Raw genomic sequence first — 28,000 nt, 5'->3', positions numbered from 1 at the left:
ATGTAATCTAATCTAATGTAATAAATGCATCAATAAACAACACTTTTAACATTTAGTCCTAAAACTGAAAGAATTGTTGTTTTATTTAAGGTTAGAAAATCTGACTCCAAACAGATTCAATGTTTTCATGAAGATTTTATGATAACCAGAAAACAGCAGGTTAGACATTCCCGCATCCAAACAAGTGTGTTCTGTGACATGTAGATAAAACAATTTTATTCATAAAAATGTTATTGTCCTTTGGCATTTTCTCTCTAGATTATTACAGCTGTTTTTAAAGAAGCATTTTAAATTAAATTGATGACAGGTAGTTCATGTTTGCAGCTACAGGCCAGTCTTTCTGGGAAGAGCAGCTGCAGTCGATTGGCCGACGGAGGAAAAGCTGTTGCAGAAAGGCACAGAGTTGGTCTCCTCTAACTCGTCTTCATGCCTGGAGGTTGAACCGAAAGGAATTGGTGCTCCATTTGCTTGTGTCAAAGTCGATCATTGTGCGCTCTGTGAAGGTGACGTTCCCCTCTGCATCTATCAGGATTATTGTGTTGGTCCTGGAAAAGAAGAAGAAAGACAAATTACGTCACCCAATAATGATCAGGCAGGGATCACACCGTACAGAAATTGTTTATTAAAGGAATAAAAACACAACTAAATTTATTTCTATATGTTTTCATGTCAGGAGCACAAAGTTACGGAAGAGAATTAGGGCCACTGGGAAAAAAAAAAAAGTTAACTGATTTTTAAATTTTATTTCAGTTTAGTATGGGGAAAAAATTAAGAATTCTGACTTTAATCTCAGAATTCTGACTTTTTTCTCAGAATTCTGACTGAATTTTAACAATAAAAAAAGTCAGAATTCTAACTTTTTTCTCCAAATTCTGACTTTTTTCCCAGAACTCTGACTTTTTTCCTCAGAATTCTGACTTTAATTTTAGAATTCTGACTGTTTTCTCAGAATTCTGACTTTATCCCCATGTTAAACTGAAATAAAATTTAAAAATCAGTTAACTTTTTTTTTTGTGGCCCTAATCCTCTTCCGTACAAAGTGGAGGGGAAAGTAAAGAAAATAAAATTGGACTATATACAGTAAAACGTTAAAAAAGCAGGATAGATTTCCACTATTTTCTAAGTGCCAACAGGACTTCTTATAGATTTGTTTTTCTAGCTACTCCATGAGTGTCAGATTAGTAAAGAGAGACCAATAAAGTTTAGCATAATGCTTTATGATCCAACCCTGCTTTAAAGGAATAGTACACCCAAAAATTGATTAGCCTTCATTTTCTACTCACCCCCATGCTGAACAACACTCTGGAGTACTTTTTTGATATGTAAAATGCATCTGGAGATCTGGGAGGCTTCTTACTGTCTGCTGACATTCAAATAATGGAGGTCTATGGCGCCCGAGGAAGAAAGGTCCATAAAAGTCCACAAAAAACGTGTCAACATTCCTCCATACTGCTCGTCCAATGTATTCCAAGTGTCCTGAGTGGGTAGCGTCCATAATTTACTTGAAACGAAGTCATTTAGAATGTTTTTAGAGCATAAACAGTAGTGTATAGGATTTCCTACAAGCGCGTGCATCCGAGTTCACGACGCTACGGAAACCGCGGCAGACCAAACCAGACGAAAGTGCGCATTCAGCTCGGCAAAGAACTCATGCTCTTCCTCAACAATGAAGTCCTCAGACATTTTTCTTTCATTGTTTCTTTCTTTGCACAGGTAAACAGCACATTTCTTCTTCTACGCTTGCATTATCGGCAGAGCAGACGCTGAATGCGCACTTTCGTCTGGTTTGGTCTGCCGCAGTTTCCGTAGACTCATGAACTCGCAGGCGCGCGTTTGTAGGAAATCCTATACACCAGCGGTCCCCAACCTTTTTTGCACCACGGACCGCTACATGACAGACAATATTTTCACGGACCGGCGGGGGGTGGGGGGTGGGGGGGGTGCGGCACGGCGGACCTGTTTTTACTTGATCCTATTTACCCAATCCCCAACCCCCCGCGCGCTTACCGGCCGGGCGGGGGGGGTACATACTATAAAGTAAAATGATACGACTGGCATAAAATCAAATACAAACAAAATAAAAATAAAACAATAAGCCGGTCCCATCTAGGCGTAATCGGAGACAATGACACACAAAGTGTGCTCCTGATGTCCAGTCTGCTGCGTAGCTTTGTTTTGGTCGCTGTAACCGGAGAAAATCCTGCTTCACAAAGATAGGATGTTATAGATAGGATGAGTCTTGAACTGAATTAACCTGTGTCAAGAGGCACAGATGCACCGACTGATGTAACTGGGAGAGAATACCGCAATTTATTATATTTTTCAAAATAAAAAAAATAATTTTTTTTTTTTTTTCTTCTGTGCGGCCCGGTACCAAATGACCCGGTGGTTGTGGACCGCTGCTATACACTACTGTTTATGCTCTAAAAACATTCTAAATGACTTCGTTTCGAGTAAATTCTGGACGCTACCCACTCAGGACACTTGGAATACATTGGACGAGCAGTATGGAGGAAAACTGACACGTTTTTTGTGGACTTTTATGGACCTTTCTGTCTCGGGCGCTATGGACCTCCATTTGAATGTCAGCAGACAGCAAGAAGCCTCCCAGATCTCCAGATGCATTTGAGATATCAAAAAAGTACTCCAGAGTGTTGTTCAGCATGGGGGTGAGTAGAAAATGAAGGCTAATCATGTTTTGGGTGTACTATTCCTTTAAACCTTTCCTAAACACTCTCCCTGACACAGGTGCTATGTTCCTTTTTTACATTGTTTATCCCCATGTAAACCTTTATAAAACAGCTTGATTTAGGGTTAACAAACTCAAGGAACTGCATTATTTATTTGTCTTAGATTTTGAGATTTAATGTCAAATCATCACTAAAATAATCCTAACAAGCAATGGTTCAATGAACCGTCTGTGTGCTTACTGAGTTGCTCCAGTTCTTATGAAATATTGTCTTTATAACAACTTCTGCAATTGAAGCAAATTGAAAATTGAATGTTGCAATGTTCTTTAAAAAAATAATAAAAACACACTTTAAAAAAACGAATAATTTACCTTCCACTCACATTTATACATCACTTTTTTTCTGTCACTGAATTCCGAGGTGTATGAACACTCTGGCTTCTGACCTAAAACCACTTTTTCAATCCTTTTTGCTTTGTGTGAAGAAATTTCAAATAAAAACTGTATTAAAATGTTTTTAAATTATATATATTTTTTCAATTTTACATTTTTTAATGTTGATTAGTAACGGCAGCTGAGAGTGGCCTAGTGGGTAGGGCATAGAGCTTGGAATCAAGAAGTTTTGAGTTCAAGCCCCACTCCCAAAGACTGCCACTCTGGGAGCAAAACCCTTAACCCCACACTGCTCCCCGGGCGCTACAGAATGGCAGCCCACTGCTCCCCAAGTGGATGGGTTAAGATGCAGAGAGTTCATTTCGTTGTTCTGTGCTTGTGACAGTGTAATGACAATAAAAAAGCTGAAAAACATAACGTGGAATATTATAACGTGAGAAAGAACCCTCTAGTACCTGTTGATCTGAAATATAAATATACACCTTTGCCTGTTTAAAAGAAAGTAACAGGATTTCTGAAGTTTTTAATCAAGAGTTATAAGCAACATCAAGGAAAATTACAGCATATGGGGAAGAAATGCTGCTTAGAAATTTATAGATCAGTCAGTTTTGTAATGTTCCTGAACTGAATGCATGGACCGCAAAACATCCCCTATAAATGGGTTATAGTCTGGACACTCCTGCTCCAGAGACTCACTGCAGGGAACAAGAGATCCTGCAGTCAGTCCCATCATAGCAGGGTTGGAAAAAAAGTAGGAGGAAAAATAGAGAGATTTGTCAAAGGGAGGAGACACTGACCTTGTGCCATAATGAGGAGAGCGGACACATACGGCCGACAGAGCCTGGATCATGGACTGGCTGTAACCGTCACCCTGCTTCTCTTGAATTGGATCAGGTGTGTTTCTATGAAGCAAAATGACCAAACAGAAAAAAAACTCTAAGTGAAGGATTATTTGTTTTTTTTACCTTCACTTGATAATTGTTCTACATACTACAAAAAAGACAAACAAAAAAACGTAATGCTTCAAACGTTTGACAATTAAAGGAAAAGTCCGGTCATATTCAGAATTCAAACTTCTGAAAGTATTTATTACATACTGTTCAATGAATGATAAGTGTTTTTAATTAAGAGTAATTTTCATTTGAATGTGCTTTACTGGAGACATCCATGTTTGTCAAAGAATACTACTGCCAACTACCGGTTTGTGATGTCACAGTGCGGTATCGGCTGTTGAGCAAGTCCCGATGCTGTATCTGGTGTTTGTCATAACGCGCTATTATCCAAGTCATCTTGAAAACATTCTTCTTTGAAATGTTGGCTACATATTACATGTGTTTTCTCTGGCGTTCCATGGCAAATCCTCCCTCTTCAAGTTGGCAATCCAACAACGAATCCGTCCATGGAGCATCAGGAATCGGAAAGATGAAATAAGAATTTTTTTTTTTACTTTTACCCGATGTATTACAACATCCAACTGCCATGCACGTGGGCATTGTCAGTTTAACTATAGCTCTCGCCAGAGGTGTCAAGAAACAAAGTACAAATACTTTGTTACTGTACTTAAGTACACTTTTTAGGTATCTATACTTAACTCCATTACTTATTTTTCTTCCTACTTCTTACTTCTACTCATTATATTTTCACACAAGTATCTTTACTTTCTATTCCTTACATTTTTAAAACAAACCTTACTTGTTACTCTTGGCTTCGGTTTAATGTTTATAAGTATTTATTTCACGTCATGTGCGCCATCCAATGCAGATCATTGGCGCCATCCACATCTAGTGAAAACTAGTGTAATTGGATGAGTCATATAATGCAAACACTCATTGGTTAGCTAAAGGAAATCATCAGAAGCAAACAGGTGTTCTTTAAACTGCTAATGTGAATTGTCTATGCCATGCTAGAATGTCGGATTCAGAAAAAGATCATCGGAGACCAACAAGACCTCCATCATCATTGGCCCTATCTCAAAGAATTTTTCAAAATAGTTGAAAAATTGAGCTTTCAGTTCATATAGTGGCATCTGGCTGTTTTTGTTAAAGGTTACTTTATACTTTAAGTAGTTTTTGGAGAACATACTTTTTCACTTTTACTTGAGTAAAGAGGTCAAGTTGATACTTCAACTTTTACCAGAGTGTTTTTAAACTGCCGTATCTATACTTCTACTTAAGTAACAAATATGTGTACTTTTGACAACACCGTCTTTCGCACTTTTTAATGGTGAAGTCCTCTGGAAATCTTAAATAATTGTTGTTGATTGCAGATGTGTTTAGTAGTTCCCATTGATTTTGATTGCGAAGCGGGGAGAATGGCGCTAGGCTTACCACACCGTGACATCACTGCCAGAAGATGTCAGGAGTGAGGTGTTACTTTATTTGGGCAAAAATGGCCGCTCCCAGACTCGGTGAATCCGATGAAAATTTGTTTTATTTTTTTACCGATCACCGCTAAATTCATTAAATCACCGCAAACATATTAGTGTTAGGTACAGATAATGATCCTTTGATCATTCCCTGCTGACTGGACTTTTCCTTTAAAAAAAAAAACAAAACAACGTTTTAAACTTTTTTCAGTGTTTTTCATGCTGTGCGTTTGTTGTGTGTTGGTCACCCACAGCTCCTCATTATTAAGCACGTTGAGCAGCTCTTGGACGAGTCCGTCGCAGGACAGGGACTGGTCGCTGACGATGCTGGTGAAGTGCTGCTTGCCTTTCAGCAGCTTCTTCCACGGGGTATCCAAGAGCGAATTACTTAAGCCATAGATCCCTGCTAAGGAGAAACAAGCACGACACAAAAAAAATCCACACCGTGTCAACCAATAGTCCTCTGGAGTCCTTTTGTCATGTGCTTCAACAAATAACCCAAAGTGAGAGCGACACCAACAGAAATGTCAAGGCAAACATGAACGGGCCAGAGGCCAGGAGCAGAGGTGGACTGGAAATGAATGGTTTCTACAGCAACCGTAATAAAAAAAACAACAAAAAAACACAGACCTGGATTCAGACGGATGGGTTCAGAGCTGCCTTTGTTGCCATAGTAACACACCATGTCTTGTTTGGCTCTAGATGGGACACAGTATAACAGAAAATTAGACAAGTAGACGTATCAACGTCTAGGTGGAGGTAATGCAGTAGGTGTCTGCTGAAAGGACGGCGATGATAAAACCAACATGATGTTGCACTACAAGTTATAAAACTGGAATCAATACGCTTGTATGACAAAGAAGAAGTAGAGGATAAGAGTACGGTAGGATTATAAATGTTGGGGGTGAACTAATGGCAGGTTTCAAAGAGGCACAACAGCATTTAGCCACAGTGGAGCATCTTTTGGACTGGTTTGTCGCAGTGAATGAATTCATTTAGAAAAATCTTCCCTACATCAAGGGCACCTGTCACAGATTTAGTACAGCAGGGAGAATCATAATTTATGACCAGATCCCTTTGAACTAGAAGGCCGGAGAACTTTTTGATGTGGTTTCATGGCAGCCGTAGCTGTGGCATCAGTCAGTCAGTCTGAAACACGGTGCAACACTGCTTCAACATCTAATGCCAGCACTGTTCCACGAGTGTGTGTGTACATTTGATTCACAGGCCATTTTAGTTGATGGTTATATCAATAATTGTTAATAACAATAATCCGATTAATTGTTTCAGCCCTGGGTTGCTCAGTGGAGCAGTAGGTAGCACTGTTACCTTGCAGCAAGAAGGTTATTGGTTCCATTCTTTCTGCATGGAGTTTGCATGTTCTCTCTGAGCATGTGTGGGTTCTCTCCGGGTACTCCGGCTTCCTCCCACAGCTTAAAAACATGACTGTTAGGTTAATTATATTCTCTGAATTCTCCTTAGATGCGAATGTGTGAGTGTGTTTGTTTGTCTCTGTGTTGCCTTCCGACAGACTAGCGACCTGTCCAGGGTGTACCCCGCCTCTCGCCCATTGACAGCTGGAGACAGGCACCAGCACCCCTTGTGACCTGAGCAGGGATAAAGCGTGATGGAAAATGGATGGATGGATGTTTTAGCCCTAGATGTAGGGCTGCAACTAACGGTTTTGATTAGATTAATCGATTTTGCACACTTAATCTGTCAAAATTTATTTCAATGAAATGATTATTAGATAGCCAAAGGTTCCTTAAAGATTTGTGATGAATAAACCAGATGAAAACATTTTTTTTTCCATTTAAGGCGTTCTGGATGGAGCATTTTGATGGATGGAAACTTTTTTTTTTCTTAAATACAAAATGTTTGATTATTTGTTTTACAATTTTTATATATAATTACTGCTCTGAGCGGGTTGACCTGTCAGCTAACGGCATGTTTTAAAGTCTCTTTACTCCAGTTAATGATTAATTGATAACTAAATTAGTTAATGATTATTTTAATAATTGATTAATCTGCTCAGAACTGCTGGATTTCATTAGATGCATTCATCAGAGTGGTGGTGCAGCTTTAGCCGCTCAGATGACAGTTCTGGTCACGAGTAGCCATTTGTTGCTGTGATGAACAATGAGAAAACTGCATAGAAACAGTCTCCTCACAGAAATCTACAGGTGATTACTTTAATTCATCAACAGGAACAAATGGTTTTCATGTACAACTTGACATATAACAGGTGCAACAACTCCTGTTACTTTTTAACATAAAAAAAGTTTGATAGAAAACCTGCAAAACTATAAAAAACAGAATTTGAAAAAGAAAAAAAATGACCAGCATCCAGCCATGAGCTTCAATATCAGCAAAAGCACATTGCACCGAGGTAAATACAGCAGCATAGCCTGACAAAAGCAAATCGAACACTTCTGAGGGGAGCATGTTCTAAAGGCAGAGAAATGTGTCAGAGAAGAAAACAGCAGACAGACAGAGCAAATCTCATAGCCGCCAACTGACATTACAAAATCCTTCTGACAACAGCAATCTCCCGTCCTTAATATTGTTTCTTGTACCCAGAGCCGGCTAAACATCATAAATAAACAACACTGTCCGTGTTCCTATGGTGACGGTGAACACAGCAGCGGTAGACGGGGGTCGACACGAGCGATAGCACACACTGATGCGACCAGGCAAAAAATAAACTACTTAAAATCAACAGCAAACATGCAAAAAGGAGGAGATTGTAGCTTTGTTCTCTGTATTTTGACCTGAACTAAAGACCCTCATGTCTGTGCTGTGAGTCAAATTGACAGAGGAGGAAGCAGCTGAAGGATTTATGGAGAGAGAGGTCATTTCTGCTATGTATAAGTGGCTGGAATATCGAGGGCCTTATCAGCAGGGCTTTGGGTTGATTTGAGCAGAGATGAGGGAGAAGCAGGGGATCAGGGCTACTGGGCACAGAGAGACAGCGAAGAGGGACGAGTGAGAAAAAAAAAGTCCCTTTTTCTGAGACCTCAGGCAGCGAGGTAATCGGTATTCTGGCCTGGAGCTGCTCTAATGAAGAGCCCTCTATGTTGAGGCTGTAGAGCAATTTGCCAATCGCCAGCTGTGGTGCAGTTGCCTGGAGAGGCGTGGACGGGCTCTCGGCACAGACAATGATGGTCAGGCTTTTAGGCAAGGTCAAAAAGCTCTCTGAAGAATCATCGACTACATCTACAAATACAGACGAGCTGTAAAAGCCGGGGTGTTGGTATTATAATGCCGAGGGTCGGGGAATCTAGACCCGGTTGATGAGTAAATTGATGGCTACAGAACAATGACCTTGAACATCGAGCAACAGAGATTAGATTAAATGTTATTCTTAGTTAGACTGACACGATTGAAGTCCAGCCAGAAAAAAACAATAACAACTTTGTGACTAAACTTTAAAAATATAAACAAAGATGCTATCCATCCAATCTGACTTTCTCTCTACACGTCTGACCAAGAGGCTCACAGCAAGTACTGCAGTTAAGAGTCCCATGCATGCAAATCTTCAGGTTTTTTTCTATAAAAATAAAAAAGATGCACTTCAACTTCATAGTTACAGCCTAATCCATGTTTGAATATTACATAAAATGCTAACAACAGATAGAAGACTTCTGCAAAGCTCCACATTTACTTGGTCCACTGCTATAATTCACCGATTCTTCTCATTTTTTGTTTCTAAAGCCATCAGAAGTTGTTCTCAGGACCTTTTAATGCACCGTAAAATCACAAGGTCACATCTCTATGAAATGTGATGCTTGCCTGTCGCATTTCTGCAAAGCTTCATCGCTTCTGCTGGTGTCATTTGGTGCTTCATCAATATGAATACGGAATCATACAGTGGATAAAAAATCTTTTTGAGAAAGTTGAGTAGATAGATTATTGCCCAACATTGAGTTTCCTGCATGAAACAATGACTTCAAAGACTTTTAAGTTTTTATTATATGATCTTTTAAATTCTCTTCTTTGAAATCAGAGTGAATTTAATGTGTTAAAGCTGCAGTCTGTAACATTGAGGAGAGAGCAGGCTTCGACTGAAAATTTGAAGAAAAACAGGTTTCACTCCACTCCCCCACCCTCTCTGCTTCACTCATGCCCCACCTCCAAGCTCCACCCCTCTCACAGCATCTGCGCGGCTACCGCATGTGACCAGAAGGGGGGAGGCGGGATTCAGCGTGTGTGAGCTGTGATTGACACTCCATCAGACGCTCCTCTGGCTGTGATTGGTTGTTTTGACTCGTCCCGAATTATTCTTTCCAGATTGAAATACAGGCAGTAGGCGGTACCAATTGAAGCAGTTTTTTTCACAGGTTACATATCACATGTACTGCTGTCTGGGCATAGGGACAGTTTTAGCCAATATGACAAAAAAGTGATTTTTAAAAACTTACAGACTTCAGCTTTAATTTTGTTTCATTTAAAAAATCTATAAGAGAATTTAGAAATATGCAGCGATCAACGAATAGTTTCTATGAAGAGGCAGTGCTTTGTGCTTTCAAAAAGGAATTTTCAATGCTATAAAGCTCTTTAAAAGAAGAAAAGGATCCTAAAACAATAATCGAAGAGCTTCCTCTAACATTCATAGAGTTCATCCAATCCAATACTCTGGAATGTGTTTTATTTGCAGCACAAAGATGTTTCTATTTCAGCTGAAGCAAGTTTCTGCCAACAAGTAAAAGAAATGCTTTTAGGCAATAAGGTTCAGCTAATCTCTAACATTAAAAGTCTAAACCAGCCGCTCTCAACCTGGAAGAAGATAAAGGGAATAATTTCTCAGCACCTAAACAGCGGAGGAAGATATAATTTTTACTCTGCAGCAATTATCAGTTAAAATGGAAATAAAAATAGAAAGTTATCAGTCAGAAAAAATGGTGAACAATATGGAGGATTAAAATATTGAAGACTGCCATTAGAATATTTATGGTTTTAGCTTCTTGAATGTTGCCACGGATATAATCCAACATGGATAGAAATTCTGATTTTAAGTGATTTTAAGAGGAAATTCAAACTTTATGCAAACAATAAATCGACATCTTTCCATATTAGGTAGAAAGCCTTTAAACCAAAATGCCCAGAAAGTTCCATTTCAAAAGAACTCAAACTGTTGCTGCATTTTAAATCAAGCAGATCCAGAAAAATACTAAGAAATCCTGTAAATGCTAATATAACGTAGAGGCATTGTCTTTCCATGTGACGCCTTATTGATTAGGGGAATAAACATCCTATTTCTCCAGCGCTGCAGGGCTCTGCAGCAGGAAAGACATAATTCGCTAATGTTGGTGCTTATTTAAAAGATGAAGGTTTCCTTCTCTTTCTGCAGGAAAGGCAGCTGTCAGGGTCAGAACAGATTTTTTTTTTTTTTTTTTACATAAAAGGACAGCAAAACAAGCGGGAGCAGCTAAACCTAAGGATAAGCAGCAGTTCTTTGTTTTTCTTTTCTAAATGTTCTCAGTACGAGTAATTTCTGCACAGGTTCTATTACATAAGGTGTAAGGAAAATTAGCATCCGTCCACAGATCCGCTGGGTGGAACTGGAGATGTGTTCATAAAAGAATTAAAATGAAATGAATTAACAAGCTGCAAAAAACAACTATATCAGTTGATATCCAGGCTACAGGCCATGTTAGCAGGAAGCACACCTCCTGACACCAAACTCCTCACTGAATCCTCCCTCTCTTTCCTTTCTTACCCTTCAGGAAGCTATTGTGGTGCATTTGAACCCAGCGCCCAGCCTTTCCCTGGCAGGTAGTGATACTCTTTTCCATCTCAGTTGACCACAGGGACTTCCTGCTGTGCTAGCTTAGCGTTCACTGAACAAACTTTTAATTATTTGAATTTACATAATAAAACTGAGAACAATAAATGTAACTCAAGCCTCAATTTGAACAAAAAGACACATCAACAAATCAAAAGATTGCCTGATCTCAAGGTCTGCCTGCTGAACGCACTAATGGATCAAATGCATGAATGAATCGGGCCAAAAGGATCAGTCATTATTGATAGAAGAAAAAAAAGCAGTCCTAATATTTTTATGACCATAGAGATATATTCCATCCTATGACAATTAGAGAGCGCTGAATACATCAACAGGCCTATATTTTTGGTTGATACTAGATTTGTTTTCGGTATCAATATGGTATGATACCTGCATCCAATTCAAAGCACATGCGTTTGCCAACCTTTGTTCATTTTTAATTAAATGTATCATTAATTTTTTTTTTTTTTTTTTTTTACTAAACTGTGACTTATTTAGCATTTTTTAATCATTTTGTCAAGAATCATCCCCAAAACATCTGCAGCACATGTCTGGGGTTGGTTAGACTGATGTCAAAACAATCTGTAATGGTTGATCTCTAATAACGATACATAGAAAAAGATAATTAATCCTTTTGCAGCTATAAACATCCTTAAACATAGAGCCTGCTGGCCTGTATCAGAGGAGAGGAAGGAAACGTTTCCCTCACTTGAACTCAGCTGTAATGAGGTTGAAGCCGTTGTACATGTGGCCTTCTGCAGACACCTTCTTCAGGTAGGAGTAGCTGTCCACATCCTTATCCATAAGGTAGTTAGATACGAGAAACCCTGAAAGGTAAAAGCAAAGGAAATAATCATTTCATTCCAGACTACCACAGCCAATAAATGGCAATATATATATATATATATTGTTTTCCTCAGATAGAAAAATTTAAATCAATTTGACTGTATGATTTGGTGGACTGTAAAGTGCCTTGAGATGACGTATGTTGTGAACTGGCGCCATGTAAATAAACTGAATTAAATTGAAATAGAATTGAACTATTTAAAGTCATTCCTTCATGTATATAAAAAGCTTTCACATTTTTTGGATTAATATGGCGCTTTTGATGGTTTTTAAAAGAAAAAGCAGTGAAAATGAAGAAAGGAACACCGAAGAAAATCGAAATAAGTCCTTTTTTCTTATAATAAGTGCATTTGTTCAGGAATTGAGGAGGTAAGGTAGACACTTTTCCAATGGAATAAAGAAATTTACATTTAAAATAAGATTCCAAGTGCATATTAGCTAATCATCTTATTTCACAAGTAAAAATACTGATTCCATCGGCAAATCATCTTATTTACCTACTCAAATGAAGGGTTAATACACTTAATTTAAGAAACGTTGACTTATTTCTAGATTGTTTTTGCAGTAAAGGAAAGCTTTTTCACTTTCTAATCATAATAATTTGAAAAAAATAATTTTTGAATGGTAATGTATACATTCTATTGTATATATTATCATTTCTTTCACTGTAAATAACTGAAACACAGTACTTTAATTGCAACTCCCCAACAGTCTGAGAAACAGCACCTGAAATACTGGTCATACAGTTTTGATATTTAATATTTTTAGAGTAAGCATGCTAACATTTGCTTAGCGCATCACATAACTACTCGACAATAAAAAATAACCACTGACTAAATGTTCTGTTTGATGCCACATGCTAGTGAGCTCCTAGCATATATGCATCAGTATTTTATTCTAGTGTTAGACTGGAAGTTGGCATAAGCTAAAGTTCAATCTTAAGTGTATCGGATTGGTTTCAGGGCCCAAAGAATTCCTGTTGGGACATCTGATGATGTCCGTAGAGCCTCTAAATGACACATGCTGTTTAATAGGAGCTTTGCGGCACAGCAGCTGATATGAACTCAGTAGATGTAGTGACTCTGCTAAGACAGGCTAACCTCTTCCTTGTGCATTAGGGTTCGGATGTCCTTCCATGTAGTTTGTGATGGCCGCCAGCTTTCCCCATTTACTGATTCCCAGCCACGATCCTCCTTCTTTCCCATACTCTTGGTCCAGACCTGGTGGGAGAGAGTAGTAGAATATTTAATCTGCAGTATCCTAACGAGGATTTCATATTAATCATATCTCACATACTGTCCATCATTAAGATCTGATCAACACGGAAAAACACAAACTAAAAGTGGAAGAAAAAAATCAGAAAATTAGGTCCCAGTCCTCTGGGGGGTAAGAATAAAGTTGTCTAAGTCTAAACATTGGTGCAGCCAGTGGCCAGTGGCCAAGTTTAATCCCTTTTTTGACTAAATAAACTAACGATTGGTTTACAAATAGATTAATCTGTTGAATATTTTTCTCGATTAATTGAATAATATTCAGACAGCAAAAGGTTAATTAAAGAAGATTTTTTGCTAAATTAAACCAGGTGAAACGTAAATCTTTTTATGTCTAAGTTCTGGATAGAGCATATCGTCAGACGAAAAATCATTTTTTCTTAAATGCTACATGTTTTTATATCTTGTTTTACATTTTTGTTATAATTGCTGCTCTAAATGGGTCACGCTGTCAGCTTAAGACACGTTTTAGAGTCTCTACACTCAAGTTAACTATAAATCAATTACTAAATTCATTTACAATTATTTCGATAATTGATTAATCAAGATTAATCCAATTAATTGTTTCAGCCAGAATATAAACCTATGAAAAAAGTTGGTAATGTAATTGGTCAGAAACCTGCAATTTGTGCATCCCTGCTTTAGTAGACACTTTTTTATTAAAACCAAATCATACATTTTTGGTTTCATTTTAATAAAATTAAAAACTTTAAACAAGTGAAGCTTGTTTAGCTTTAAACAAAGTTTGAAAATAATCTTAATTTGGCCTTAAATACTGTATGTTTGTATGTGTAGTACAGACCAATTAATAAAAAGTAGACAAGTAATAACACAAGTATATTGAGGAAATATGTCCCCTTGAATGAAACACAGTCAGCCCACCAATCAATTAGCTTCTATCTTTCTGGATTCCTCTTCTCCACTTTGTCCTATTAAAGGTGAGTCTGTCTGCAGCCTTCCTGTTGATCAATTAAGACAGCTCCTCTCCACCGAGAGCTAAATGGTCCCAGTCCTCTGGGGGGTAAATAGCTGCACAGATCCCCCTGGGAGCTATTACTTATTTCCCTTCATGGTCTGTCTCCTCCTGGGTGTCCCCCCCACCCTTGCGCCAACCCTACAGATAAGGCAGGGCCATTTATTCCTGTCACATCGCATAAAAACAGGCATCAATTACGGAGCCGCTGGTGGAGTCCTGACCCCTCTATCAAAGCGGCGAGAGGAGATTGATGAACAACGAGGTTATGTCTGTGTTTCCTTCTTATGCAGGAGGAAAAAAGAAATAAAATACAATAATAAAAAAAATAATCTGAAAATTATTGATTTTCTCTATTTGTCTGAAAAGTGCACCAGAGACCTGTAAATTGAATACAGTTTAAGTTAATGTGGGTGGCAATTGGAAGAAAACTACAGAGAAAAGTTAAGGACAAACTCTGCCTTGATTATTGGAAGCCAATTAGTAAGGAATGTAAAGTTGGTCAGTGATAAAAGGCTACAACATGGCGATCAAAATCCTGCAAGATTCAGCTGTACTGCACCGACTGGACTGCACCGACTTTAATGCACTGACTGGACTGCACCGACTGCACTGCACCGACTGTAATGCACCGACTGCACTGCACCGACTGTAATGCACCGACTGCACTGCACCGACTGTAATGCACCGACTGCACTGGAGCAACTGCACTGGCGCACCTGTAATGCACCGACTGCACTGGAGCAACTGCACTGGCGCACCTGTAATGCACCGACTGCACTGGAGCAACTGCAATGCACTTACTGCACTGGAGCAACTGCAATGCACCGACTGCACTGGAGCAACTGTAATGCACCGACTGCACTGCACCAACGGTAATGCACCGACGGTAATGCACCGACTGCACTGGAACAACTTTAATGCACCGACTGCACTGCACCGACTGGACTGCAGCGACTGTAATGCACCGACTGCACTGGAGCACCTGTAATGCACCGACTGCACTGGAGCAACTGCAATGCACCGACAGTACTGGAGCAACTGCAATGCACCGACTGCACTGCACCAACGGTAATGCACCGACTGCACTGGAACAACTGTAATGCACCGACTGCACTGCACCGACTGCACTGGAGCACCTGTAATGCACCGACTGCACTGCACCGACTGCACTGCACCGATTGTACTGCACCAACGGTAATGCACCGACTGCACTGCAACAACTGTAATGCACCGACTGCATTGCACCGACTGTACTGCACCGATTGTACTGCACCAACGGTAATGCACCGACTGCACTGCAACAACTGTAATGCACCGACTGCACTGCACCGACTGGACTGCACCGACTTTAATGCACCGACTGTAATGCACCGACTGCACTGCACCGACTGTACTGCACCGATTGTACTGCACCAACGGTAATGTACCGACTGCACTGCAACGACTGTAATGCACCGACTGCACTGCACCGACTGGACTGCACCGACTTTAATGCACCGACTGTAATGCACCGACTGCACTGAACCGACTGCACTGCACCGACTGTAATGCACCGACTGCACTGAACCGACTGCACTGCACCGACTGTAAGGCACCGAATGCACTGCACCGACTGGACAGCAGCGACTGCACTGAACCGACTGCACTGCACCGACTGTAATGCACCGACTGCACTGAACCGACTGCACTGCACCGACTGTAAGGCACCGAATGCACTGCACCAACTGGACAGCAGCGACTGCACTGCACCGACTGTACTGAACCGATTGTACTGCACCAACGGTAATGCACCGACTGCACTGCAACAACTGTAATGCACCGACTGCACTGCACCGACTGGACTGCACCGACTTTAATGCACCGACTGTAATGCACCGACTGCACTGAACCGACTGCACTGCACCGACTGTAATGCACCGACTGCACTGAACCGACTGCACTGCACCGACTGTAAGGCACCGAATGCACTGCACCGACTGGACAGCAGCGACTGCAATGCACCGACTGGACAGCAGCGACTGCAATGCACCGACTGGACTGCAGCGACTGTAATGCAGCAACTGTAATGCACCGACTGTAATGCACCGACTGTAATGCACCGACTGGACAGCAGCGACTGTAATGCACCGACTGTAATGCACCGACTGCACTGCACCGACTGGACTGCACCGACTGGACTGCACCGACTGGACTGCACCGACTTACCGCTGAGGATTTCATTGTTGGTCCCCCAGAAGTCTGCAGCTTTGGACGGTCTGTTGTAAAACTCATCTCTGTTTGCAGCCAAAATCAGCCTGAGGAGAGGAATAGAGAAGCCAGGGGAGTTATTTTAACAGATTTGGTCAAACTTAATTAAGTTTATATATCAAGTCAAACTAAAATTTTCCATATTTACATAATTAAATTTAATCATCATATGAAAATTCATCTAATTTTGTTGAAAACCAAAAAGAAAAAAAACTGTTGATTTCCTTTAAAATTCTGTCACATGTATGAGAAAATGTATCTCATTCTGCCGTTGACCTGTGTTAGCTGTAGCTTTCTGGATTGGATTAATCAAAGACATTAGCAGTGAAATAATTTAATGCCTTAACAAACAGCGGGCTCTTTAGTGAGCGTTTAGAAACCGCCACATGAGCTTTGCACCGCCTCACCACGCTGACCACTGGCTTTGGAAGGCATCCCATTCCTCGACCAGCATCTGTCACAAGTCAGCCATTATGATTGTGTTGGTCACTGTCGCACAGAGAGCACGCCTGAGGCGACCCCCGCAAAGTTTAATGGGGTTAGAGGGAAAAGTTCAGTCTCTAAGGGGGAGATATGAGATTGCAACTGGTTGCAAAATATCACATGACATGTTTTCCTTTCACCCAGATTGCCTGCAAAAATGAACTTGAGGTGAAATAAACAAATTTTCAAGATTCATTGTTAAGACAAAGGAATTATCAATTAAACTTCAGTTTTCTAATTTGTTGGGCTAAATTTATATGTCAAACACGTATTAGACAAAGAGATATGATTGTAACAGAGAAACATCACATTTAGATAGGAAAGGGATCTAAAATGTATGCCAAAATGAATGTTTCTATTGATTATTTAAAGATCTTGTGGAGTAAATAACCACTACTGAAGAGTCCTTTTATTTTTTGTTGGACTTTACAAACACACCATGACTGCAGCACAGATATAAATGGATGAATGGTGATGTGAACAGTCTGAACGGACGTGTGAACGGGTTTGCAATAAATCTTGTTGAATGGGATTGGCAGAGTGTGCAAGCAGGTTAAGCACAGCGCTGAACTTTGACCTTTGTTATCATTCAGACACACGCAGTGAGTAATGAGGCCATTATGTTTATGTCAGAAACGATTGAATATGCAGCTCCAGCCTTTACGCACTACTAGCATGCCCCCCCACAGTGGATGTACTTTAACCAGCATTACTGTTAAATCTGCATAAAAGCTTTTTAAGAGAAATATGAGAATATTGCAGAATAAATCAGACTGCCACTCTTTGTCCCTGAGCAAAAGACCCTTAAACGCCACACCGCTCCCCGGTTGCCGCACAGTGGCACCCCACAGCTCCCCACAGGGATGGGTTAAATGTAGAGGGTTCATTTCGTTGTTCTGCACTTGTGACAGTGTAATGACAATAAAAGTTGGAAAATAAATAAATATATAAAAAGAAATAAATAAATCCCATGTTCAGAAATTATTGTTTTAAGTGAAAATCACAGATAAAGTGATTCGCTTTACAATTAAGACTTAGACTTCCATAGAGAGTTAGGCTTAGGCAACTTTTATTGTTGTTTTGTATACACAGAGTGTCTGAAAAGCTGTACTAAAAATGGTTTTGTAAACAGTAAATGAACATTTCAATTCCATAAAGTGCAGCAGTGATCAAATGTAAACAGTGTGGACATTTTTTCATGTATTCATGAATTCTTTCAAATACATGTAACTAAAGCAATTAAGTTAGAGCTTTTAGTCAATTCTAACAGGTAATCCCATCTACTTTCTAATTTTCTTGGGGAATAAAAGCACAACATCCTCCCCTGTAACTTTAATTACATTTTTGGGTAAAATATGCATTGTCAGACTTCATAAGTGTAGTCATCAAACTGCATTAAATATGCCCTAAAATGCGCCTGATTTCATGAGTATTAATCGGCTGTTTATTCCGCTCTCAGACGCGATTTCCCCTCCGCTATTGAGCAGCATTAATCTGTCTGTTAAAGTTTCAGTCTCGGTCTGTTGAGGTAAGCACGGAGAAAGTAGAGCCCTGATTGGATGACGCTCCAAATTATGTCACTTCCAGTGAGGCTAAACCTTTTAGGGCATCTATGGAGCAGGATCATTGAGTCCAGCAACAAACAGATGTTACCACACCATGGTATTTATTCAATGAGTTTCTAAAATAGCAAACATCCAAGAGCCTTTACCACAAAAAAGAATACCTGTTTTTTTTTTTTACTTTTTCTTTTTTCTGTACTGATGTGATTTTCTATTTTCAGAGCTGTTAAACATATTAATTTTTATTACTAAAGTAGAAGTAGAAATCCTATTGTTTTAACTTCAGTTTTTTTACTCATGTAAAAGTACCATTTTTATAACTACTTAAAGTATAAAACTAAAAATAATGCAGGAAAATGTTAATGAAGATGCTTTACTGCACTAGCCTTTGACAGGAACATTTTTCTACAATTCTGGATGATAATTTCCTTAAGACTTAATTTTCTTAATTTTATAACTAATGGTAACAGTTTTAAATCTAAATTTGCATCATCGGGAAAATATAAATTTTGGTATGTGGTGAAAACAATTTGGTGCGACAGTGGTGTAGGATGTAGGAGTTTTCCCTGAAATGGAAGGATTTACGGTTCAGGCCCTAATTGTCTGAATAAAACAAATTATTTTGATGGTTTTTTTATTTTTTTTTTCTTAACCAACAGGCAAAAACGAACATGAGCTTAAATGAAACAAAACTAATGACTTTATTTTGAAAATGTCAGGAGTAGAAAGTAGAGATAGCTGCAAAAGAAAAAAAAAAATCCAAGGAGTAGAAGTAAAAAGTTGTCCCAAAAAATGACTCCAATAAAGTATAGATAGACAGAATTGCTACATAAATGAGGTAAAGAAGTATTTGTACTTTGTTACTTGACACCTCTGTCTATTTTTGATTGGCTAAGAATAGGCAATCTATCACTCTCAGCAGTGATAGATTTAAAGGTTGCTCTCTGTTTGCTGACATGTTCACCTGCAAACACTCAGGATGAGTCCAAGTCAATGAAAAAAATCTGAATAGCACAGGATTCACTTTTTAAAGCGCTTCTCTCACGCCTGTATGCAAAAAAAGGAGATACGTGTTTTAAAAACATTTTAGTGGCCGGTACAGTCATGAAACTTGAGCATATCGGCTTAAATTACAGCATAGCTGGTATACATCGGGGGAAAACCTCAATCTATCTTTAATCAATATCGATAACACAGCCCTATTAACCACCAACAACTGGTAAGGAGTGTAACAGCCTTATTGAGGGTTGTAGATCTGTATATGTAAATTGGTATTTGTATTGTTGTAAAGTTTTAACTTTCAAACCTAATAAGCTTTTATTCCCGCAGATGAAACATCTGATGTCATATCTATGTTTGTACGAGCTGGAAAAAAAAAAGGATCAAATACAAACCTTAAATCCATTGCTACTTATTGACTTACATTTAAAAAATTCAAATATTCTGTGCATATATCTTTATAGACGGTCATCTTACTCCATATTTAAGAAACTAAACACAAGCTGAATGTTATGCCTGAGCTAACCTGAGGTCCGCTGATAAATCCTAAAGGATAGTAGCTGAAAAAAAAAGACCAAACTATGGTAATAGGGGTTCATCAAAGGCTAATGACAGCCTCTCGCAACCACACCATGTGAGCCACCACTGCTACTGGAAACAAAGCAAACACTAATGAAGCTACATAGGGTAGAGCATCTGCTCCTGGTTCCTAAGGGGTAGATCCCATGGAAGCATCTCTATTCACAGTGTCAGGCAGCCAGCTGTATCCGGTTGCAGCGTGATGGGAAACAGAGGAGGATCAAAACAAAGCTGGAATTCAGCTAACGTTTATTCTTTTCTGTTCAGCAAACAGAGGTTTTGTGAGACATCCCTCGCAGTTTTTACAAGAGGAGAGCCAGTCTGGTGAACTTATTTATACTGCAGATGCATTGAGTTTTCCTGATAGCCCAGAATTTATTTTCTTTACTTTAAACTCAGAAAGGCATTATTACAAATGAGTCATCTGAGCACACTGAACATAGCCCTGGAGATCTGGATGCATTTCAAAATGAAGAACTGGGAGGTGCTAGTAGGGTGAAGGTTTAGTAAAAGCCTTCTGTTTACCGAAAATATCTTTGGAAGATATTTATTCAAAAATCCAATTCAATTCAGTTTATTTCTATAGCGCCAATTCACAACACATGTCATCTCAAGGCACTTTCCAGTTCACCAGATCATACAGTCAGATTGATTCAAAGTTTTCTATCTAAGGAAAACCAGTTGATTGCATCAACCCATTGACTCAAAGGCAGAAGTCCTTGCCTAATCAGCCAGGCCAACAATTCTCTATAACGACCCACTTTCAGAAACTTATGGGGCATTTCATGCAAACAAAAGAAGCCAAACGAGCCCCATTGCCAAGGGGTGGACCCCTTCGTCCGTTTCAATTTGCATGTTTTAAACAAAAACAAGGTTTTGATGGGCTACTGTATAAAACCTCAACGCTATTCCTGACATTTTGAATTGAAAAAGCTTCCTGGATGGGAAGAGAAACGTCTTCAATCTTGGGAAAAAATTCCAGTGGATTGTTTTTAATTTTCTTTTTTTGGAATGACTATGACCTGAATGACTGAGAATCTTCACCAGCCTGTCTCTGTTTATTGGAAATCAGAAGTGTTTCAACTTTTTTTTTAAACTCTGTAATATAATAGGTTTCAGTTTTTTATATCTTATAAATATGATTAATAAAGTATAAGAAATCATGTTTCAGTTAATCTAGTCAGCATTTAATACAGATCATGCAATACATCCTCATAATATAATGATGCAATATATTTTTCCATCCACCCATTTTCTGACACGCCTAATCCCAAGTGGGGTCGCGAGGGGTGCCGGTGCCTATCTCCAGCTGTCTACGGGTGAGAGGCGGGGTACACCCTGGAGAGGTCGCCAGTCCATCGCAGGGCAACACAGAGACAAACCGGACAAACAACTGTTCACACACACCCTCACACCTAAGGGGACTTTATAGAGGCCAATTAACCCAACAGTCATGTTTTTGGACTGTGGGAGGAAGCCGGAGTACCCAGAGAGAACCCACGCCTGCTCAGGGAGAACATGCAAACTCCATGCAGAAAAACCCCGGGCCGGGAACTGAACCCAGAACCTTCTTGTGCTACCCACTGCCTCACTAAGCAGCCCCATAATATATTTTTAATTCAGTATATTGGGAAAAAAAAACCAAAAAACATTTAGCTCTTTGTGTTATTGAAAGATCAGCTTGAAACCAGGGAAAATGTTTTCTATTTAGAAAAAACAGCCACTTATTTGAGTATTTGATCAAATAAGTAAGATGAACCAACTTCAGATTAAGTCATTAATCGATGACTCGCATCCCTATCAGACTGTCTATCAGTATTGTAGTACTTTTAAATGCAGTTTGTCTAAAAAGCAGCCAAGGATGGAAAAGGTTCAAGCATAGAAAGTAACTATGATGAAACCCTATTATGTAATATATTTGAAAAAAGACAACCCAATAAAGGACCACAGATTACTGAATCTACCAGGGTAGGACTGATTCTTTCTAACTTGCAGGCAGTGAAAGAATATTTAATGTTTCTTGCTTTTAGGGTAGTTTTTGTTGAATAAATAACAAAGATTTGATGTAGAGTTTGCTCGTTCATCAGGCCGATTTCCATAAACTGGAAACAATTGAAGTATTTGTGCCTAAAACCACCAAACTGAAAACCATCCTAATTATATCATCAGTTCAAAATGCGCCTCAAAAGAAAGGAGAGCTGTTTAAACAGGGCTATTACAAAAGCTGTATGAGAGGAAGCTACTGTTTTCTTTTTTCTGGCTGGTTTAACGCTTACTTATATTTTCCTTGGATTCGGAACATGCAGCATAACTCTACTGTGTCGGGGAGAAAGTCACGATCACCTCCGAGAGCTGCTTGGCTGTTTGGGGAATAAGTTTTGTGGAGATAACTTGCCAAATCAGGGGGAAAACAATACAGAGCAGAAATGGGATTTCCAGATAAAGAAATAACAGCGTGTGGGTAATAACTGAGTCATTTAAGCTGATTATGAAACCATTTAACTCCTGCAGAAACATTTTTACTCATGTTGTACTGTGAGGGTTTAATAGTTGAACCTAATAAACCTGCAAATTAGTTTTTAAAAATGCTGATTATTCTTTATTTTTCTGCAATCTGCAAAGACAAAAAGTCCTTCCTGCAAATAATCTCCTATATATAGACTAAACCTAAATATGTGAGGACATGCATTTCACCTTTCCCCAGGTCCCAGCTAGTAGTCACAGCCCACCTCTGCCGTCCTCTCCTCAGGCAGGGACGTGGGGGGGGGTACTTTATCCAGGCAGAGCGTTCACCATCTCCCTCTGAGGGTAATACGCTAAGCAAGGTCTCCGTACTGCACCATAGCCCACACTGACTGCTTGTAGCCCTCCTACTGAAAGGAGCCACTTATTTTACTTTCTTTAGTTGGGCTATATTATATTTTAATAATTAGAATTTTATAATTATCTCATCTGAAACTTTAATTGAAAACACATGATCAAATCCCAAACAAATAAAAGCCAAGAATATACATTGTACTCCTAAAAGAGTTTGCTCCTCGTTCTTCTCTCAATCCAAACCGTTTCATTTTGGGTCGACCCAATCTGTGCAGCTATGAATAGCTGCAAATCCCTCTAGTTTTGTGTGTTTAGAGAACTTTCTTGTGACTTTCTCCAAGAAAAAGGACTTGTGAGGTCAGACACTGATGTTGGACAGGAAGTCCTGGCTTACACCTCTAATTCATCTTAGACTTTAGACTAAGGCAGACTTCATTGTCATGTAAACACAGAGTCTATAAAAAAGAAAATTAGTTCAGTACAGCTCTCAAAACATTTCCGTTTATAAAGTGCAGCAGTGATCAAATGTAAACATAAGACTGTTATATGATTTACAGGTTCCAAATTCAGCGCTTTTTCTTTTTTAACCCCATTTCATACAGCATTCAGCAGTGAGTGGGGAGGAAACTGTTCTGGAATCTGCAGGACCTGCATCGGATGCTTCCGGGTCTCTTCCCAGAAGGGAGCAGGGAGAACTTAAAGCAGCTCTATCCACTACCTGCTTGGTAAAACCCTCATCAATCATGGTTTCTTTGGAGTATTAAAGGAGAATTCCGGTTTTTAACACTTTTAGCCCATTTTCTGTAGTGTCCAGGATGAAATCGAATGATCGACACCAAAATTTTGACAATTGCTCCTGTCTCTGCTATTTGGCTCATTTAGAATCCCCCCCTGGCTGCTTCAGAATGGCTTCCATAGTGCATGTCCGATAATGTCCTTAAAACAACCTTAAACGTTCTTTTTTTAAAATATGCTACTCACCGGGTCGTCAGCGCTGTTCAATGACGTTCCAAAAAAAGTTTCGTAAAGAAAAAACGTTCCTGTAGTGTTTTATTTAGCATTTTGTAAATCCCATTGAGTTCTGTTGGAATAGTCAATATTCCCCTGCCACCGGAAACGGAAATGGGGCCTGTTTACACAGTTGTAGTCTTTTCGCTTCACTCTGTGTACTCCAACGTCGAGAATCAAGAATCCACCTTTCGTATTCCATTTTCAGTTTTTTAAAGTGTTTAACAGAGACGTTAGCACCTCGACGTCGGAGTACACAGAGTGAAGCGAAAAGACTACAAAATCTAAAGTTTCACTCCAATTCTTTTACATGCTTTTACAAGTGTAGTTCTAAGGCATCTTTGCTGCTCCAGCTGCGCGGTGGAAAAGTGGGTCTGATGCGCGTTGGGCGGAGCTAACCTATCCTTTCTTTGCCTATAACAATGGCAGCTATATTTGCTGTGATCAGTGGGTAAAAAGTAGTTTGAATCTATTTTGAAGTGAGAAAGTCCACCTTCAAAATGGAATCAATAATTCCATTGATAATGGAAATATCAATATCAGTATCAGCCCAGATTTTCATTACCGGTACGTTGCATCTCTACATACAATGCTTCTGGCATTGTATGTAGAGATGCAGGCAACTAAAATCTCTTCCAGGCTGTATTTTAAATGCCTCCTTTAATCATGAATGAATAAAGACAAAAAAAACACCAACTGCTAAATAAAATAAAGTGCCTTCACTTCAGAATTAGGTCGTTGCTGGATCAGCCCAGACTACAGTATACGACCAGTTACTGTTCGGATTACCAAGCTATCAGGTCATTTGCTGTTTTTTTTTTTTTTTTTTGCCTGCCTTTAGGGATTGTGCTGATTCTCACTCTGGAACCTTCTGCTTGTTTTGTGTCACAATGCCTGTTGGCTCCATCTCTGTTGAGTCTCACCCCTGGCACAGATATACTGCTGGCAGCAACTTCCTTTCTCATTATTTCTGGAAGGAACAGCGTCCTCGAGCAAGTCGGCTTCTATTTACCTTTTCCTGTTTAAGCAGCCGTGCTCCAGCTATTGTGTTTCTGACAGACTCAACAGAGAGGCTAGGAAAAAATGGGATTAAAATATCTCTTATCTTAAAAAAGAAAACAGTTTTTAAGGAAGATATATTTCCTGTCTTTGCCCACCATCCAGACATCTTTTCTCCAACCAAGAGCAAGCTAGCTGAGGCATTACTTTCAATTCTTTCCATCTTTTTCTACTTTCTTGTCCTTGAGTTGTGCTGCTGGCCTGTGCAGCGATGTCTGATCTCTGTGTTACGTTCTGCTTAAAGAAAAACAGCAGATAGATGCTGATAAATCTAAAGAGAGTAACACTAATCCCTTAATGGTGTTCAAATTCAGATGTCCTTCCTAAACTTTTTACATTTCTGACTACGTCCAGAAACCCGTAGAGTTATAACAAACAGAATATGAATGCAGTTTCTTCATCTGCTGTTCTGTACAAATGTGTCTATCTATGTCTCCTTCTCAGTTGTATCTAGGTTGCAACTTTAAAGTCGTAGGGAAGCGGCCGTTCCAACTGTTGCATTTTCGAATTCTCCCGAGTGGTGCACGACTTTACACAAGTTAATAAATTGAATGTGATTGGTTGTTTATCAAGGGGGCGGGATTGTTGTGGCAGAATGTTTGCAAGAAAGTTTTGTTGTGGCCGGATTGTCGGAAGCATCTTGCTAACCAGTTAGCAACTTAGTGCTAGTAGGTTCCCAATGGGAAATTCCATTGGGACCAAGTAGCACTAAATTGGTTACTTAGAAACGACACTGTCAAGGAACGCTATGGACAGAGGAAACATGCAAGAGGAGGAGAGTTTTTTTCTTGGAGGTCATGGATGAGTCTCCTCCGTCATCAGTTTTATTTAGAGGAGGAAAGTGGGAATGGAGTTGTTGTGGAAGAGGACACCAGGGCGGCAGAAGCTTGGTTTGGTGAAGGTTTACAGCTGTACATGCTTGAGCCCTTGCCTCACAACGCTGCCAGTCCTGTTAGCTCTACGCCTCCCGAAGACACAGACGTCCATCCCTGCGAACACTGTGACGGAACTCAATGGTAAACTGAATAATTCTTATTTCAACTGTTGCATATATTACCTGCAATATATGAATCAAGAAAACATTTGATTGAAAGATGACCGTTTATATATGATTGGCCGAATTTAGGTGTTCAGGCTGACGTAGAACTAACTGGCCTGCATAAAACCCACAGATTCTAAGACAGAATTTATTTTTTGTAATATAAATTTGCTAAATTTTGGGACAATATCGTCTGATAAAGAGTACTTTTCTATACATGTTTAAGCCAGAATGATTTGACATTTAAATACGGTTTCCCTACGACTTAAAAAATGAGAATGATGATTTCTGACGCATCACCCTCGACTGTAATTCTGCTGATTTCCCCTGAAATCTATAACGTCTACTGTCTGCTTCACTCTGGCCATTCTCAGAGCTGAATTATTTTAGAGCTGAAATCGACTTCATGTGGGGGAAAAAAAGGTAACCGGTTGGATTTCCTATTTTGAAAAGTTACAGGACTAAACTTCCTGCCAGGATCAGTAGAAGCTCCTCCCAATAAATAAATGATATACTATTGGAATATTATTACACAATAACAAATATAAACAAACCCTTCAGTTACTCAGCTTCTATAGCTTGCTGGCTGATATATCCTGCATTGATCAGACATGAAGCCTTACTTTGAAGCATCTTAAAAGCGTATTAATAGTTAAACATGATTTGTGGGCACATAATGAATTGGTTTAGTCATTCCAGGGTAACTAAGAAGGAGGCCCAGCCTCCTCTGGTTAACAGCACATTTCTATTTGGCCATTTTTACATTAAACCATTGGGGATTTTATTTTACTTCCTGCCTTACCTGTAGGCATTTTTGGATGCAGGCCGAGGATCAAACTTCAGGAAGATTATACACATGGATATTGTGAGACTTGACGACAGACGTATCAATCAATCCACATCTGTCTTGGGTTAAAGGGTATATCTGGGGTAAAAAAGAAGAGGATTAATAAGTTGTCAAAAAAAGCACAATGTTAACAGGGTGTTGTTCTCAATAAAGGAAAGTGAATTAAAGAGGTGAGATAAACATGTTGGGAGTATTCTTGTCATTTTAAAATGAGGGATCAAAATGTGGTCTGTAGGATATTTAATGCTTTAGATATTCCTTAAATACTCATATCTGCTTTTATAGCTTTAGCTCTGACCTGTTTGTGTTGATTGATGGTCTTAAGGATGCTAAATGCTCTCTGATGTAGTTTAACAACCCTCCTTATGCTGAGATATAGAGATCTAAGGCAGGTCCACTCAGTTTATTTAAGGGTATCTGAGAAAAGGGGCTAATGGACAAATTAAATTAAACTTTTTTAGCTTTTTTTTTTTTTTTTTTAAAGATACTTGTTACTTTCCAAGCCCTAAAAACATACACTTTGTGTGTTTTTTTTAAAGCTAAAAGTGAGTTAAAGTAATAAATAATTAAGCAAGGCACTGTAGTTGCCAAGCTAAAAGGATTGATGCTTCATTATGTATAAACTTTATTGTTCAGGATATATAAAGAAGGTCGAACTGAGTTACTCTAGTGGATTTAATTTGCCTGAGTTGCCCTTTAGAATTAACTAGCATAATGTCGCCATTAGGCGGTAATAAAAGGCTGCTTTCAACATAACTTGCTAGATATAACCAGGTTTAGTCGCCGTTTAATAACTAGCTAACGTTAGCTTGATAACAAGCTAAAGGGAGACACACCCAGAGGAGTTCAGCTGCCTACCTGACCACCGTTGCACTAAAGGACAGATCCAGGTTATTTCTTCTACAAGCTGTTTTCCGATCGTCTTTAGCACCAACTGCTGCTAAGAGCTACCATTCAGGATCCATGCACATTCCTTGTTGACATCTAAAAGGAGGCGCTTCCAAACAGTCGCCTCGATTTGTTTTTTTCGGTGGA

At 39.3% G+C, this 28,000-nt stretch overlaps 1 protein-coding gene across 2 annotated transcripts; it reads right to left on the bottom strand.

Moving 5' to 3' along the window:
- Window positions 1-59: 59 nt before the first annotated feature.
- On the bottom strand, window positions 60-28,000 carry tango2 (transport and golgi organization 2 homolog (Drosophila)). Of its 2 annotated transcripts, none has more exons than XM_038273629.1 (9): window positions 27,824-28,000; window positions 26,921-27,043; window positions 16,531-16,619; window positions 13,179-13,298; window positions 11,942-12,059; window positions 6,078-6,145; window positions 5,700-5,853; window positions 3,880-3,984; window positions 60-545 (listed from the first exon to the last, which is right to left on the bottom strand). In XM_038273629.1, exons 2-9 carry the CDS (start codon window positions 26,974-26,976, stop codon window positions 425-427), a joined length of 831 nt encoding a protein of 276 aa, XP_038129557.1. In that variant the 5' UTR covers window positions 26,977-27,043; window positions 27,824-28,000; the 3' UTR covers window positions 60-424. The 2 variants fall into 2 exon arrangements, with proteins under 2 accessions (XP_038129557.1, XP_038129558.1); XM_038273630.1 differs by having other exon boundaries at window positions 5,700-5,850; window positions 27,824-27,999.

This window comes from Cyprinodon tularosa, unplaced genomic scaffold (assembly GCF_016077235.1).
Source record: "Cyprinodon tularosa strain WSP-4 unplaced genomic scaffold, ASM1607723v1 ctg88, whole genome shotgun sequence".
Taxonomy (NCBI): Eukaryota; Metazoa; Chordata; class Actinopteri; order Cyprinodontiformes; family Cyprinodontidae; genus Cyprinodon; species Cyprinodon tularosa.
This window is presented reverse-complemented; position numbering and strand designations above follow the sequence as displayed.

Excerpts from the sequence above, each read along its gene's own strand:
- tango2 (XM_038273629.1), bottom strand. The coding sequence starts at position 26,976 with ATGTGTATAATCTTCCTGAAGTTTGATCCTCGGCCTGCATCCAAAAAT. Across the intron at positions 16,620-26,920 it reads GCATCCAAAAATGCCTACAG|GCTGATTTTGGCTGCAAACA; the intron begins GTAAGGCAGGAA and ends TCCTCTCCTCAG. Across the intron at positions 3,985-5,699 it reads GTGCTTAATAATGAGGAGCT|AAACACACCTGATCCAATTC; the intron begins GTGGGTGACCAA and ends TTTGCTTCATAG.